Consider the following 15042-nt stretch of genomic DNA (forward strand, 5'->3'; position numbering starts at 1 on the left):
AAAGATTAAAAATATTCAGTATGCAGAAAACCCGAAGGCCTCCTTTTTATAGCAATGGTGCATACACCTCAGTAATAATGGTAGAAGTAGATCCCTTATTGCTGCTGTATGCCAATCTTTAGGAGAAGACATGATCACACTCTCAGAATCCATAGATAACCTTTCTTATTTCTCCTACCTTTCCAGGTGCCACCGCATATTCCTGCTCCCTTTCGTATCTAAGATCCTTTGGCATGTAGTCCATTCCCATCAACTAAAGTGTCTCACCTTGAACGCTCCTTGACCCTTTACATTCTGGCTTTTATCACATCTTTTCTATTGAGACTGGCTTCACTGTCATCACAAGTGACCTCTCCCTAGATCAGTTGGGAAGGCTCCTTTCCAGTCTTGTTCCCTTCATCCTTTCCATTGCTTTTGACACTGTTGACCACACTGTCCTTCCAAATGTTCTCCCCTCTCTGGACATTTTTGAGTCCATGTTGACAGATTCTCTTTCCCACTCTCAAACTACTCCTTCATGGTCTCCCTTGGTGCCTCCATCTTCTCCTCACTCCTTGCTGGTATGCCTCAGTGCTTTGCCCTTGCCTTTTCTGCTTCTCAGTCTGTGCCCCCTTCCTGTACCTCAGAGAACCCTATGATCTCTGGCATATTCTGATTGATGCAAGAAATGGTCCTTAGCAATTCTGGGCAGACCACTGTCAGAGCAAGCAAAGACACTGTCAAAGTATTTTCAGGCAACAACTCCCAACCCCTTTCATTTCCTGCCCCTTCACAAGAACTTCATTTATTTTCTGGTTGTTAACAATTGATCTCATATAAATAACCCTTTCATCTTTTGGTGAAAGATACCAGATTGAAAGATGACTGAACTAACTGCCATGGACACTGAAGCATTCTGCTCATTCCCAGAACAGGAACAGTAGCAGTTTAAGCTTCCCACACACACCCAATGTATTTCAGTCCTGCCGTGGAAGACAAGGTTTCAAGTTAACCTTGCAAAACAAGGAACTGTGGCTCAAGGGATTAGTGATAAGCTATGTGCAGCCTTATACATGCATTAGCTGAACCGTGGAAGGGCATGTATGCTAGGAAGAGCAGAGGGTGTTGCAGGCCTGGCTTGAGGTGCATCACCAGTGCTGCTAGTTCTCAACCCACATGAGCACAAATTCACACAACTTTTTTAAATGCCAACAAAATAAAATTAGTTTTACCCTTTTATGCCCACCTCAGCATAGGGGGCATATTGAAGACAGGGAGAGAACCAACCAGGAGTGGGACTAAAGCACATAGCACTCTTCCCAACCCTTAGTTGCTGTCATGGTATCTGGGAGAACCTGCTACCCAGCACAATTTCGGGCAGAGGTGGGCAAACTACGGCCCGCGGGCCACATCCGGCCCACAGGACCATCCTGCCCGGTCCTTGAGCTCTCAGCTGGGGAGGCTAGCCCCCGGCCCCTCCCCTACTGTCCCCCCTCCCCTGAAGCCTCAGCGCGCTGCACCGCCAGCGCTCTGGCCTGCCACTCCTGCCAGGCAGCGTGGCAGCGTGGCTGGCTCCGCCGGGCAGCAGGGCTACGAGCTCCTGCTGCTCTCAGTGGCATAGTAAGGGGGAGGGGAGTGGGGGGGTTGGATAGGGGGCAGGGGGTTCCAGGTGGCAATCAGGGGACGGGGAGCAGGGGGGGTTGGATAAGGGGCACGGAGTCCCAGGGGCAGTCAGGGGACAGGGAGCGGTTGGATAGGCATGGGAGTCCTGGGGGGCCTGTCGTGGGGCGGAGGTGTGGATAGGGGTTGGCGCAGTTAGGGGACAGGGAGCAGTGGGGGGTTGGATGAGGGGTGGGGTCCTGGGGAGGCAGTTATGGTGGGGGGTCCCGGGAGGGTGTGGTCAGGGGACAAGGAGCGGGGGCGGGTTGGATGGGTCGGGAGTTCTGAGGGGGGCAGTCAGGGGGTGGGAAGTAGGAGGGGGCGGGGTGCCAGGCTGTTTGGGGAGCCACAGCCTTCCCTACCCTGCCCTCCATACAGTTTCGCAACCTTGATGTTGCCCTCGGGCCAAAAAGTTTGCCCACGCCTGATTTAGGGTATGTCTACGCTAGTGACTGCATGTGTCCATAGGCAAGCTTCTGCCATAACCCGCCATTGTTCATGCTTAAAACCTTGAAGCACGTCTCCAGGCAAGTAGAGGTGAGTAAGCTAGCACACCTGTGAGTAAGTACACACCTTAGGTGTGGCACACCCCCATACCTGTGCTAGTTTTCAAAGTGAATGGGGGTTGGGGTGCATACCAGGCCTTGAGTTTTATTAGTCCTCCATTCCCATTCCCACAATGCACTGAACTCTTTTCTTCCTACACATTCTAGGTCTCTCTGCCACTGTATATTCAATAGTAGCAAAATGCACTGACTGATCACAGCAGAAGAGCTTTTTGCTGCACTCCTTACAAGTGAAAATGGATCCAGCTCCAAGAGCAGCCACTTGGCCTGGGTGCTGATCAGTGTGTGGGTGGAGTACACCATCCTCCACAATTTTGGCAGGAGCGGCAGGCACATTCACCTATACTGGGAAATTTCATGGAGGCTGGAACACGTTGGCATTTAGTGGACTCTTTCTCAGCGCTGGGAACTCATGAAGCACTCAAGAAAATAGACTGATAATATTAGAAGATAATTCTGAAAACCAGCACTTGAGAGTTTAAAATGGTGAATCAAATAACCTTATTCAGAATAAAACCAAAAAGGGAATGTGACTTCAGAAGAAAGACTACAATATCTGGAAAATCAAATTACACACAAAAGTATAGAAGCTCTTGGAGATAGTTTTGGTACTCTATGGAGTGCTATACTGTGCTTAAATTGACGGGAAAACAAGTGGTTGTGCCACACCACCATTTTTCACTGCTACTGATGGGGGAAAATAGGTAAAAACTGTGTTTAGAAATAGCTGGAATATGTTGTAACTTTTTTTTTCTTTTTTTATGGAGGGGTACAAGGGAGGATGGGTATACTATGGGTTTGTGGGGCACATCATCACATTTTCCCCCCAGTTCAAGCTCTGATCCTATAGACCTTTCTTTCTCCTTGTAACTGTGTATAAGCATACCCCAAATATTATTAGCTAGGATAATTTCCTGTTACAGTGGTCTTATGGTGAGAATAGGGCATTAGCCATCAAGATTTTGATGGTGTATACCCAGTTCTGACATGCCCTCATTCTGTGATCTTGCACAGTCACTTGATTCCTCTATGCCTCAGTTTTCCTCATCAGTAAAATGGGAGTAATAATGCTTACCTTACTCTACAGTTGGTTGGTGAATCTGAACATTTCAAAAATTCAAAAAAAAAGGGGGGGGAAATCTGCATAATTTCCCCCATTTTTCACTAGGCATGCATACCACACAACGATGTGTGGGGATTAATTAATTAATGTTTGTATAACTCTTTGAGATCTTTCATAAATGAGGAAAAATAACCATCCAGATGCTATGGAATTTATTTTTACCATCTTGCAGGGTATGTCTACACTGCAATGTAAACCCAGGTTTAGTAGAACTTGCGTTAGCAGGGCTTGAGTGTCCACACTCATTTGTAATCCCAGGTTAGGAATTGTTGAACCCTGGTTCTCAGTGTGGGGCTCCATTGTCTAAATTGCATTATACAGGACTGAGTCCAAACACCTAGACTAGTCCTAGACTTCCTAGCACCCTCCATAAATGTGGCTGCTCTAGCAATTTGTTTATGGTGCAGTATGGGAAAACTTGCCTGTGCACGAAATTTACTCCTGGGGGGAATTCTGCACTACTGTGCATGTGCATAATTAGTGAGCCCCACATATTTTTTTTTTGGGTAGAAAAAAACTGCTGAAATATTGATGTAGTTCTGTTTTTGCCCACCAGAGGGTGCTGTGGTGAAAGAACAGCAGCAGCTCCCTGCAAGTGAGGGAAGAGACAGAGGCCTGCCTTCTTTGCAGCAGGCCAGGTCAGGAGATGGGCTATGGGGAGACAGACAGCATGGGATGCTGGGTGGGGGGGTCAGACAGGGGCTTATAATGGCTAGTGGGGGAGGACGGACTGGGCAGAGGCCGAATGGGAGTGGAGGCACAGGGCCATGGGGGCAGGGAGATGCAGGGCCACATGGGGACAGAGGGAGGGAATACAGGGGGAGGGGGTACAGGGACACATACGGACAGGGGAGTGGCTAGGTGGGGGCACAGAGACACATGGGGATGGGGGAAGGGGTACGGAGCCACAGAGGGAGGGCTGCAGGAACATATAGAAACAGTGGCTGGGTCAGGGATAGAGACACATGGGGGCAGTGGAGTGGGTAGAGAGACACATAGGGACGGGGGAATAGCTGGGGAATTGATGGGGGAGAGGGTACAGAGCCACATAGGGATGCAGGGGGTGGTGGTGCAGGGACACATAGGGACAGGGGAGTGGCTGGGTGAGGCACAGAGACACAAGGGGATGGGGAGGGGGTACAGAGCCACACAGGGACAGGGGGACGGGGTGCAGGGCCACATGGGGATGAGGGGGAGTGGGCATCTGAGTGAGCACGGAGGGACAAATGGACAGGGGGGTGCAAAGACACACAGGGGTGCAGGAACACATGGGGACAGTGGCAGATGTGCCTGACTGAATGGGAGAGGCTAGGAGTCAGCCAGGGTCTGCATGGGGGAAGCTCGCTAACAGTCCCTCCCAAACCAACAAAAAAACTGTTCCATACTTTTCCCACCCATACCCAACAACCCTCCAAGTTCACACCCAGGCTCCTTCCCAGCAATTTACTTCCCTCTCCTCAGCTCCTCTGTTACCCCGACTTCCCCAAGCCTTTGCTCTGCTTCTGAGGGGTGTGGGAAATACAGTTCTGAATTGTAGTTTAAATGAATTATAACTCAGAGTTGTGTATTAATATGCCTAATATGGAATCTGTTTGTAAAAAACATTTCCTGAATCTTTTTTGTTGTCTGTATTGTTACAGACAGATTTGCTGACAGGTATTTTGAAATAAATGATCAGAAATAATGGAAACTGGTATGATTATACTGTGTTATTTTGACAAATAAAATAGTCAGAATTTTGCAGAATTTTAAAATATTGTGCACAGAATTTTAACTTTTTGTTGCGGAACTTTTAATTTTTTGGCACAGAATTCCCCCAGGAGTAACCAAACTCAACTATCCAGAGGACAAAGAAAGTCAGGTCATGGGATTGGGATATTTCTGGTGGACTTATAAAGGATGAGTTCAGTAGGGCTGTGCCTATACTGCAAAACAATAGGGCTTGAAACCTGGGTCCGAGCTTGATTCAGGCTCGGACCCTCCACCCCCCCAGGGGGATACTGGTACCCTGAGTAAGCACAGAGTTAGACTTGAATCTGAGTTTGAACCCTGAGCTTACATTGCAAAGTAGACATACCCATAGCAATCAGATGTGGAGCACACTGGGTTCTTTGTTCCAGTTCTGTTTGAATTGTGACTCAGGTGAGCTTTATGACTCAATCAGATGGATCACGCACTATTATAAGTTGACATGTTATGTAGATCAAAAAAGTGCCACCCTTATTGACTAAAAAGTACTTGAGGAATTGCTAAATGTGGTTATTATCAGGTTAAAAAATCAGAGGCTTTCTTTTGCTTTCAGTCTTCTTCAAAATTTCTTTTTTCTCTTTAAATTACAGGCAAAAACTCAGAAGTATCCCTTATGTTTCTTCACTGATCTATATATATGATGATATGGTTGTGCACTGGTGTAGTAATGAAACCAAATAAAAAGAAGCACCATGACATATGCTGGCTTAGATAAAGAATAATAATTAAAAATTCACTTCCTGAAGAAGCTGTTCCATTGTACACTATTTCTATCTACAAAAAATTATATTCTTGTCATTCTTGTTCTCAGAAGGTGTACAAATTATGGCATTGGCACTCTTGGGTCTCTGTTTCACTAGCATGACTGATGAGTTTCCCTTAGTAATTAAGTATTTGACATCAAGGAGGAAGGCATTGTATGCCTATCTTTGCCTAGAATGCTGACAATCACTAGTGCAGTGACAGGAAGATCATGGATATAAGATCTAGCAGAAGTGGGTGGTATAGCACTAAACTTGCTTTGCTCTGTCTTCTTTGGCAGATCCTTGAAAATTATGATGAACAACAGTGCTACTTCCCATATCCCAGGTGAGTACTCAAACCACCTGTCTAAAAGTTATAAGATGGGCACCACCACTTCTCTGGCCAGAATGGGGACCAATCCAGGAGGCACGCTCTGAGGCTGCTTACTGGATTGGGTCCTGCATCAGCTTAGGAGTCCAAACCTATATCACCCTCTCGTTTGTGAATTGCTCTGGGGTTTAGGTGGTATATAGGCATCTAGACTCCTAGAGAGATGCAGCAGTGTGCATGCCCCCAGCGTCTAAATGGCACCTAGGGAACTTTTACAGTGGAAAGTTAACCTATCAGAAAGTTCATGGATTGGAGTGGTGCCACACACAGGGACTGAAGTGCCTAACTTTGGAGAAATACTGGTGGATCAGGGGACCAACTTTACATCCAAAGTTATGCAGGAGCTATGCTCTCTACTGAAGATCAAGTCACTGAGGACCGCCGTCTATCATCCACAAATGGATGGATTAGTTGAGAGAACAAAACGCTGAAGGTGATACTAAGAAGATGGGGCCTCTGGTCCCAAGCATTGGGACCAGCTACTTCCTCCCCTTTTGTTCACCATAAGGGTGGTACCACAAGACTTCACCAGGGTCTCTCCCTTCCAACTGTTATAAGGCACCAGTTTCAAGGAATATTAGACCTCCTGTGTGAGGACTGGGAAAGGCAAGAGCTGAAGGTATCCAACACAGCTCCATATGTTCTCCAACTAAGGGAGCACCTGAAGATGCTAGGGTATTTTGCTCTTGAAAGCTTTTTTAGGGTTCAGCAGGCACAAGAACAACCATGCAGCCAAGGTGCACACCTACAGACCTTCCAACCCAGTGGTCAAATATTGTTACTCTTCTCCAGCATGAAATACAGATTGCTAGCCAGCGGACAAGGGCATTTTGAAGTGATTGCCAGGTTAGCCGAGTAGACTCCAAAGTCCACCTGCCCCACTCCACCCCTTCCCTCAATGCCCCACCCCTGCCCTGCTTCTTCCTACTCCTGCTCCGCCCCCGCCGCTTCCCACGCCCACCCAGTTCTGCCCCCTCCCTCGAGCACCCTGTGGCCTTGCTCCTTCCCCCACCCCACAAGCGCCTCCTGATACTGTGAAACAGCTGATCCATGGCAAGCACTAGGTGCTGGGAAGAAGGGGAAGGTGCTGATCGGCAGGGCCCCCCCGGCGGGTGGGAGGCACTGGGGGAGAGGAGGAGGTGCTGATAGGGGGGCTGCCGGTGGGTGCTCCGCACCCACTATTTTTTCCCTGTGGGTGCTCCAGCCCCGGAGCACCCACGGAGCCGGCGCCTATGCTGCTGAAGTCCCATCAGTCTTGTCTGAAAACCCGATAGTTCAATGTGCTTCTGTGAGATTGCATTAAATTTTTAGAAGTCTATGTGTAATCCACACACCTCCTGGGTGTGGTGCTCTGTCCCATCTAGTGGCACCAAGACCACTTAGAGCAGGGATTCTCAAACTGGAGGTCGGGACCCTAGAGGGATTCACGAGGATATTACATGGGGGGTCGTGAGCTTTCAGCCTCCACCCCAAACCCTGCTTTGCTTCCAGCATTTATAATGGTGTTAGATAAATAAAAAAGTGTTTTTAATTTATAAGGGGTGTTGTACTCAGAGACTTGATATGTGAAAGGGGTCACCAGTACAAAAGTTTGAGAACCACTGACTTAAAGAGAGATTAATGAGTCTGCTACAACTTAGCTAACTGCTACATGGCTTTTAGCTCATGCAGTAGAGGCTCATGCATTTAGTTCTAGAGGTCCCAGGTTCGTTCCTGCTCGCTGGAGACCAGGGTCTGTTGGTGTTACATATGCAGCTTGACATGTACCCAGTTGCAGGGGACAAGATATTGGAACATTTAGGATCTTTTAGGTATGTATCAGTACTTTAGATCTTACAAAAGGGTCTTGGCTGGCCCCTTGTTGCCTGTGTCACAAGAAAAATCAGCCTTCTCGATACCTTTTGGGTTCTTCCACTTCAAGAGGGTGCCTTCTCTTGTGTGGAGCAGTTGCAGTGTTTCAAGATTAATGGATAGAATATTCATACCCAAGGGGGCAAAAATAATTTTCCTAAGGAGGGGGCCTAGGTTACCTGTCAGGTAGCAGAGATTGGTGGGATCCCACCTTATGAATGCATTGCATTCCGAGAGGCACATGCATATATGGGGTTTTCCTTTTCCTTCCTTTTTATTACCACCCATGTCCCCACTGAACCACCATCTCTCCTTCTGGAGTGGCATTGGAAGCAGAAGAGGTGGAGGAGGAGGCATGAGAAAATGGCAGCCTAGCATTCTGGGAAATGTTCACATAAAACTGGCTTACATATAGAAAAAGAATTGGAGGTAACAAAACAGAAAGGCTTAATGTACACTCTGGATTCAGGTTTGTCAGGAAGGTAGGTAAAACACATTTTATTAACGGCATGAGTACACAGCTCAGTCTATCGGGGTCAAGCTTCTGGAAACCCTGAATAGATTCAGAGCTTTAATACAGGCATAAGGATAGTTATGACCATATTAATATTACATCATTATTAATTTACATGATTGTAGCTTGACCTTCTTCTGGCCATGGAACTGAAACTGGTGATCTCAGCATTCAGATTTAGATAAGAATCTGGAAAAAGATCTAAAGGATTTGGCATTCTAGTCAAGTCACTAGTCAAAGTATATGGTGTGCCACATTTCAGCTGCATATGGATGTTAGTGTCTTTCCTTATGCAAACAGACTGAATGTTATAAAAATAAAGTTTAGTTTTATTTATAAAGTTAATTGTGTGCTGTTCTGCGTGTATGCTAGGGGAGACAGTGAGACAATTTTGGCTGTGGATTATACATAGCTGTGTCTTCTTTTTGTCAGCCCTGGTTGGTGAGGTATTGCTTTCGAAGACCTGGTCTACATTTAAAAATTAGATCAACCTAGTTACATTGCTTGGGACTGTAAAAAATTTAAAGCCAAGTGCTGGAGTTACTTTGATCTAGCCCCTGATGCAGATGCAGCTAGGTCAAAGGAAGCAAACAGACACGGGAGTCTCTCTTTTTTTACCGTTTGGAAATACCCATATCGGTTGACATGCAAATAAAATCTCAGTGAATTAACCTGAACTGAATTTGAATGGGTGCAATGCAGGTGAGGGCAGCACAGCTCGGTGCAGCTTGTGTGTGGCAGTGGAATGCTGATGAGCGTGGTGCATTATGGTTAGCATTGCACGGGCAGCGGCAGCGCAGGTGTATGTAGTGGAATGCCGGTGAGTGCAATACAAACGAGTGCTGTAAGTATATTATTTGCACAGGTCAGCTAATGTACACTGATGATCTGCAAACATGTAAACAGCGGTGCTTTCTGGCTGCTCTGAGTGACGGCACAGGCACACGCATGAAATCTGTCTCTAGCCAGTCCGCTCACAACACCTCGCTGCAAATCTATGCCTCGGCGGTAGATTGATGCTGCTTGAGTCCGGGACTGCGGGTTGGTTGTCTCGAGCTCATTCGTCCGCGTTGTTGGCTCCGCCCCACGCTCGCTTCGCCCCCCCCTTTCACGCTGGCTCCCTCCTCCTCCAGGGTCCTCCCTCAGGCGAGCTCCGCCCCTCCGCCGCGCGGGCTCTGCCTCGCGCTCCTTCCCTCCCCCCCCCACCTCGCGCTCGCGCCGCTCTCGCGCTCCCTTTCCCCCTCCCCCCCCCCAGTCAGTGCGGTGGCTGCGCTGGGAAACATGGCGTCGGAGGGGATGATTTTAACCAACCACGACCATCAAATCCGCGTCGGGGTCCTCACAGGTAACGGGCCGCGGCCGGGCACGGGGCGGGGAAGAGCCGGTAGAGGGTCGGTGCTCCCTGTTAGGCCGCCCCGCGGGGCGTCCCAACGGCTGTCGCCTCCCGTGACGGCGCCGCCGCGCGGGGCGCCATAGCCGCTCGCCAGTGTTTCTGGGCCCAGGCCTGGGTTTGGGGGCTCCGGCCAGAGGCGGCCCCGGCTGCCGGGGCCGTACGCGTGAGGCCGGGGGGAATGGTTTGGGCGCCGCTGCCGCATGCGGGCGGGCTGCTCCGCGCTGCACTGGGGACTGGCCCGTAAATAACCTGAGCCGTGGGGTGGGGGAGGGGAGATGGCCGGGCCCCGGGATTATTACAGGTGTAGCGGTGCCTGGGATAAGTGTCTCTTCGGCCAAGCCGAGCTCAGGGGAAGTGGACCGGCAGTTCTCACCCGGGCGGGAGGCGAGCCCCCGGGGAAATGCCTCTGAGCGTGGCACGCACGGCGCAGGAGGCACCTTTGCAGTGACTCTCTCCCTTCCCTCCTGTGTCCTTTATTTCCAGGAAGGTGGAGCGCGCCTGTGTGTGGGCATGTATGGTGCTGCTACTTATAGCGCACGGTTGATCCTTTCATAATCTCATGGTACATTACATGCTATTCCTGTAAAGAATGACTTCTAGATCCATAGTGTGTGTTTCAGCTTCGGGGTTTATTTGGCTTTTGAGGTTGTATGGCCTGATGTAGTGTGGAGATTCAGGCTCCTGATTGAGAGCCACACGCCTAAAGCCCATGAGGGTATGCCTTTTTACGGAGAATAAATCTGAATTTGTGGGTGCATAGATACTAGAGATATTTATATCATGTCCAGTTCAGATAGCTTTTAGCAGAAGTTCGAGAAGGGATAGATGTTAATGAAAAGCTGTTTTATGAACACATTTACGAGTCTATAGGTGTTCGGGATGGAAAGGGATAAATTAGCAGAAGGGGGAGCGAAGAGCTAATCAGAGAGTTATTTATTGAGCTTGGTGATGTTAAATAAGAACAACCCTGCCTCTTCTCTTTTTAAAAATGGTATGTATTTGTCTGTGTTCTTGTCGGTCCCAGATATTGGATGAGGGTGTGTTCTGCCTATGAATGTCCTACTGGAAGCTCCCTTGGGTAGGGCAGCGAGTCTGAATGTGACATGTAGAGGGAAACCCCCGAGTCTGATGGTACGCTGTTCTTTCCTCCTGGTGCTGAAATTGTCAGCCCACTGACTTTCACCAGCAGTACCCACCAATAGAATTAAAGGGTTAGAACAGGGACAGGAATTTCAAGCATTACTGCAAGATTATTGTGGCAGAATATAAACCTCTAGAAAACTCCACTGTAATAGTAATAGAAAAGTAAATCTGTAGTATTGGTTTCACAGTTTAAACAATCAGCTCGTTCATAATGACATAAGTGGTTTGACAAAGTGTGAAAGTCAAATTGCAGGAGTTTATACCTTTCTGTTTGTGCCCTAGGGTACATAAACACAATTTAATTTTATAAAACTTAAAGTATGGGGGAAGGAGTATGGCAATTATAGAATATTAATTGCATGTTTTGTACATTTTTATGTAGCTTGGATTTTTCTCCATGTTGACTGGTGATTTCTGGTAGCTTGCATATTTCTTTTAGAAACTAAAAGTCTAAAAGTTTTAGTTCTTGTACATTTTAAGGAAATGCAATATAAATCATAAGTGATGCAACAATTTCTTAAACAATTGGTTCAGTGGCTTGAAATAACCATATGATATCACAAAGATCTGTTCTCTGTTACATATCTGTGATTATAATTCCTGTCTGACTATTAAATTCTTGTACTTGTTACCATAAATTGTGGTTCCATTGAGAAGGGTACAGGGCCTGTCTTTAAAAAGCAAACACACCTGTCCTTGTTCCTTAAATCCATGATTTTGAATTAAAATATTCAGGGTTGCACTAAAGTGTTCTTTCCAGTGATAAGAGATGGTTTATGTACTGAATAATTTTTAATAGCCCTTTGTAGTTTAGCCAGTGGACTTTTTACAGACTTCCAGTCAGAATTTATACAAATATATTATTTGAAAATAATATCATTGGCTGAGCTTCATTCTCTTCTCTGTGGTGTTTCTGTTTATCCGTTGAAAGCTAATATTTGCACTTTGAGGGTTTTTGTCCTCTGGATGTTTTTGTTATCTTCTCTCCAGCTGTGAATTCAGCAAATATAGTATGCGGTCTATTGAAATTTCTCATAAAAATGAACTAATAATTGTATGTTGGCTAATTTCTGAAAGAATAAGAGTAGGAAGAGAAACATTAAACATAAGCAGTATTTTTCTGGTTTAGTCTTTCAGATTCATTCAGGAATTAGAAATCAGATAATTAACTTAGCATGGGCTTTTTAGCTTTCTAATTAAGATTATATCTATATATTTGTTTCATTATCAGTGAAGTAGTAAAAGTACATATGTGTATGTTTTATCAGTAGAGGCATAAACACTTCTATTCCTGTCACACTTTGAACTGTACATTTAGAAATGCTATATTGCATGTAGAATAAATCATTATCACTCCTTTAAAATGGTATTCAAATAGAATTTAAATGTACTGTAAAAAGTAACTGGTTTATATTGATTTGTCAGGAAAAAAGGTTACATCTACTTCAGTGATTTTTTTTTTTTATGTAGTAGTTACTAATAGATGTATTTTACATGTGTTTTGCTTATTGTAGATATTGAAGGTTGTTCAATAATAATAAATTATTAATGTCAAGTGAATATTTTCTACCTTTGTAACTTGAATCAGTTATGTTCAAATAGGCTTTTAGAATACCTTCTGAAAGTGATCATGGTTTGTATATCTTCAAGAGTGTGTATTGCTACTTTTAACAGTTTGATATTTAAAAATAAATGTTACTTTTCACCTCTCTATTCTTACTGCAAAAATTTATTACGATAGAAATTTAGAATGTAAAAAGATTCTGCTGTCTGTATATGTGAAAGCATATTTGACATTGACATTCAAAAATATACAGAAAATGATGTCTTGATATCGTAGTTTTATTTATTGCAATAAATGCAGCATATACCATAGTTGTCAAACTTTTTGTTGGCTAGGGGTCAATAAGAAGTGGGTGTATACAGAAGCCACTGTCTCAAAATCCAGGAAGAGTCTCTTTGAAATGTAGAAGCGTATTGTGCATTATACAGCATTCGAAAGCTGACTTTCACACTTTCATTCACATTTACTGCTATGTCTTTATTCAAAAAGCTACAGCCTTGACCCTACTCACAGAAATATGGACAAGTCTAAACACTGTTGATAAAATACAGAACTAATAAACTAGGACAGTATTTCCTATATGGACAGAAAACCTCTTTAGCTAATGGATAGATAATTGCTTTCTAGTTTTTGTATAGTGTGCATTCCAAGACATTGCTCAGTGTTAAAAGTATGCAACCTCAGAAATATCAAATAACGTGCCATTGTTAATGCAGTGTTGAAGTTAAAGAAAGTGATCACACAGATTAATTTCAAAATTTCAGTTTCCTACTTGATCTGTGTATTTATGGTATACATTGAACGATAAGTCTTTATATTTGCTGTGTTCTCATGGGGATAATACAGCAATTAAAATGTCCTCATAGAATCATAGAAATATAGAATTGGAAGGACCTCGAGAGGTCATCTAGTCCAGTCCCCTGCACTCAAGCCAGGACTAAGTATTGTCTAGACCATCCCTGACAGGTGTTTGTCCAACCTGGTCTTAAAAATCCCTGATGATGGAGATTTTACAACCTCCCTAGGCAATTTATTCCAGTGCTCAACCACTCTGACAGGAATTTTTTCCTAATGTCCAACCTAAACCACCATTGCTGCAATTAAAACCCATTGCTTCCTGTCCTATCCTCAGAGGTTAAGAAGAACAATTTTTCTCCATCCTCCTTGTAACAACCTTTTATGTACTTGAGAACTGTGGCCATGTCCCCTCTCAGTCTTCTCTTCTCCAGACTAAACAAACCCAATTTTTTTAATCTTCTCTCATATGCCATGTTTTCTAGACCTTTAATAATTTTTGTTGCTCTTCTCTGGACTTTCTCCAATTTGTGCACATCTCTCCTGAGATGTGGCGCCCAGAACTGGACACAATACTCCAGTTGAGGTCTAATCAGTGCGGAGTAGAGCAGAAAATTACTTCTCGTGTCTTGTTTACAATACTCCTGCTAATACATTCCAGAATGATGTTTGCTTTTTTTGCAGCAGTGTTACACTGTTGACTCATATTGAGCTTGTGATCCCCTATGACCCCCAGATCCCTTTCCGCAGTATTCCTTTCTAGGCAGTCATTTCCCGTTTTGTATTGTGCAACTGATTGTTCCTTCCTAAATGGAGTACTTTGCATTTGTCCTTATTGAAGTTCATCCTATTTACTTCAAACCATTTCTCCAGTTTGTTGAGATAATTTTGAATTTTAATCCTATCCTGCAATGCACTTGCAACCCTTCCCAGCTTGGTATTGTCCGCAAACTTTATAAGTGTACTCTCTATGCCATTATTTAAATCATTGATATTGAACAGAACCGGACCCAGAACTGATCCCTGCTGGACCCCACTCGTTATGCCCTTCCAGTATGACTGTGAACCACTGATAATTACTCTCTGGGAACAATTTTCCAACTGGTTATGCACCCACCTTATAATAGTTCCATCTAGGTTGTATTTCACTAGTTTGTTTATGAGAAGGTCATGCGAGATTGTATCAAAAGCCTTACTAAAGTCAAGATATACCACATCTACCGTTTTCCTCTCCCACCCCCCATCCACAAGGCTTGTTACCCTGTCAAAGAAAGCTATCAGGTTGGTTTGACACGATTTGTTCTTAATAAATCCATGCTGACTGTTATTTATCACCTTATTATCTTCTAGGTGTTTGCAAATTGATTTCTTAATTATTTGCTCCATTATCTTTCCGAGTGCAGAAGTTAAGCTGACTGGTCTATAATTTCCCGGGTTGTCCTTAATTCCCTTTTTATAGATGTGCACTATATTTTCCCTTTTCCAGTCTTCTGGAATGATTCTGACTTTGTCCAAGCAGGAGAATCCCTTTCAGGGAGAAGGGACTAGTATAGCTCTGTTGAGCATGAGCTT

The 15042-nt window shown here is 45.0% G+C and overlaps 1 protein-coding gene across 13 annotated transcripts in view; it reads left to right on the top strand.

Moving 5' to 3' along the window:
• The first annotated feature begins 9822 nt into the window (after positions 1–9822).
• The window catches only part of GPHN (gephyrin), a 579614-nt gene continuing 574394 nt past the window's right edge, over positions 9823–15042 (top strand). For all 13 annotated transcript variants that reach the window (XM_074955494.1, XM_074955495.1, XM_074955482.1 and 10 more), the window contains exon 1: positions 9823–9920. In XM_074955494.1, coding sequence (XP_074811595.1) covers positions 9857–9920 — 64 coding nt within the window. In that variant the 5' untranslated portion in view covers positions 9823–9856. The remainder of the gene's footprint in view (positions 9921–15042) is intronic.

The sequence above is a fragment of the Natator depressus genome, chromosome 6 (assembly GCF_965152275.1).
Source record: "Natator depressus isolate rNatDep1 chromosome 6, rNatDep2.hap1, whole genome shotgun sequence".
NCBI classification, from domain to species: Eukaryota; Metazoa; Chordata; order Testudines; family Cheloniidae; genus Natator; species Natator depressus.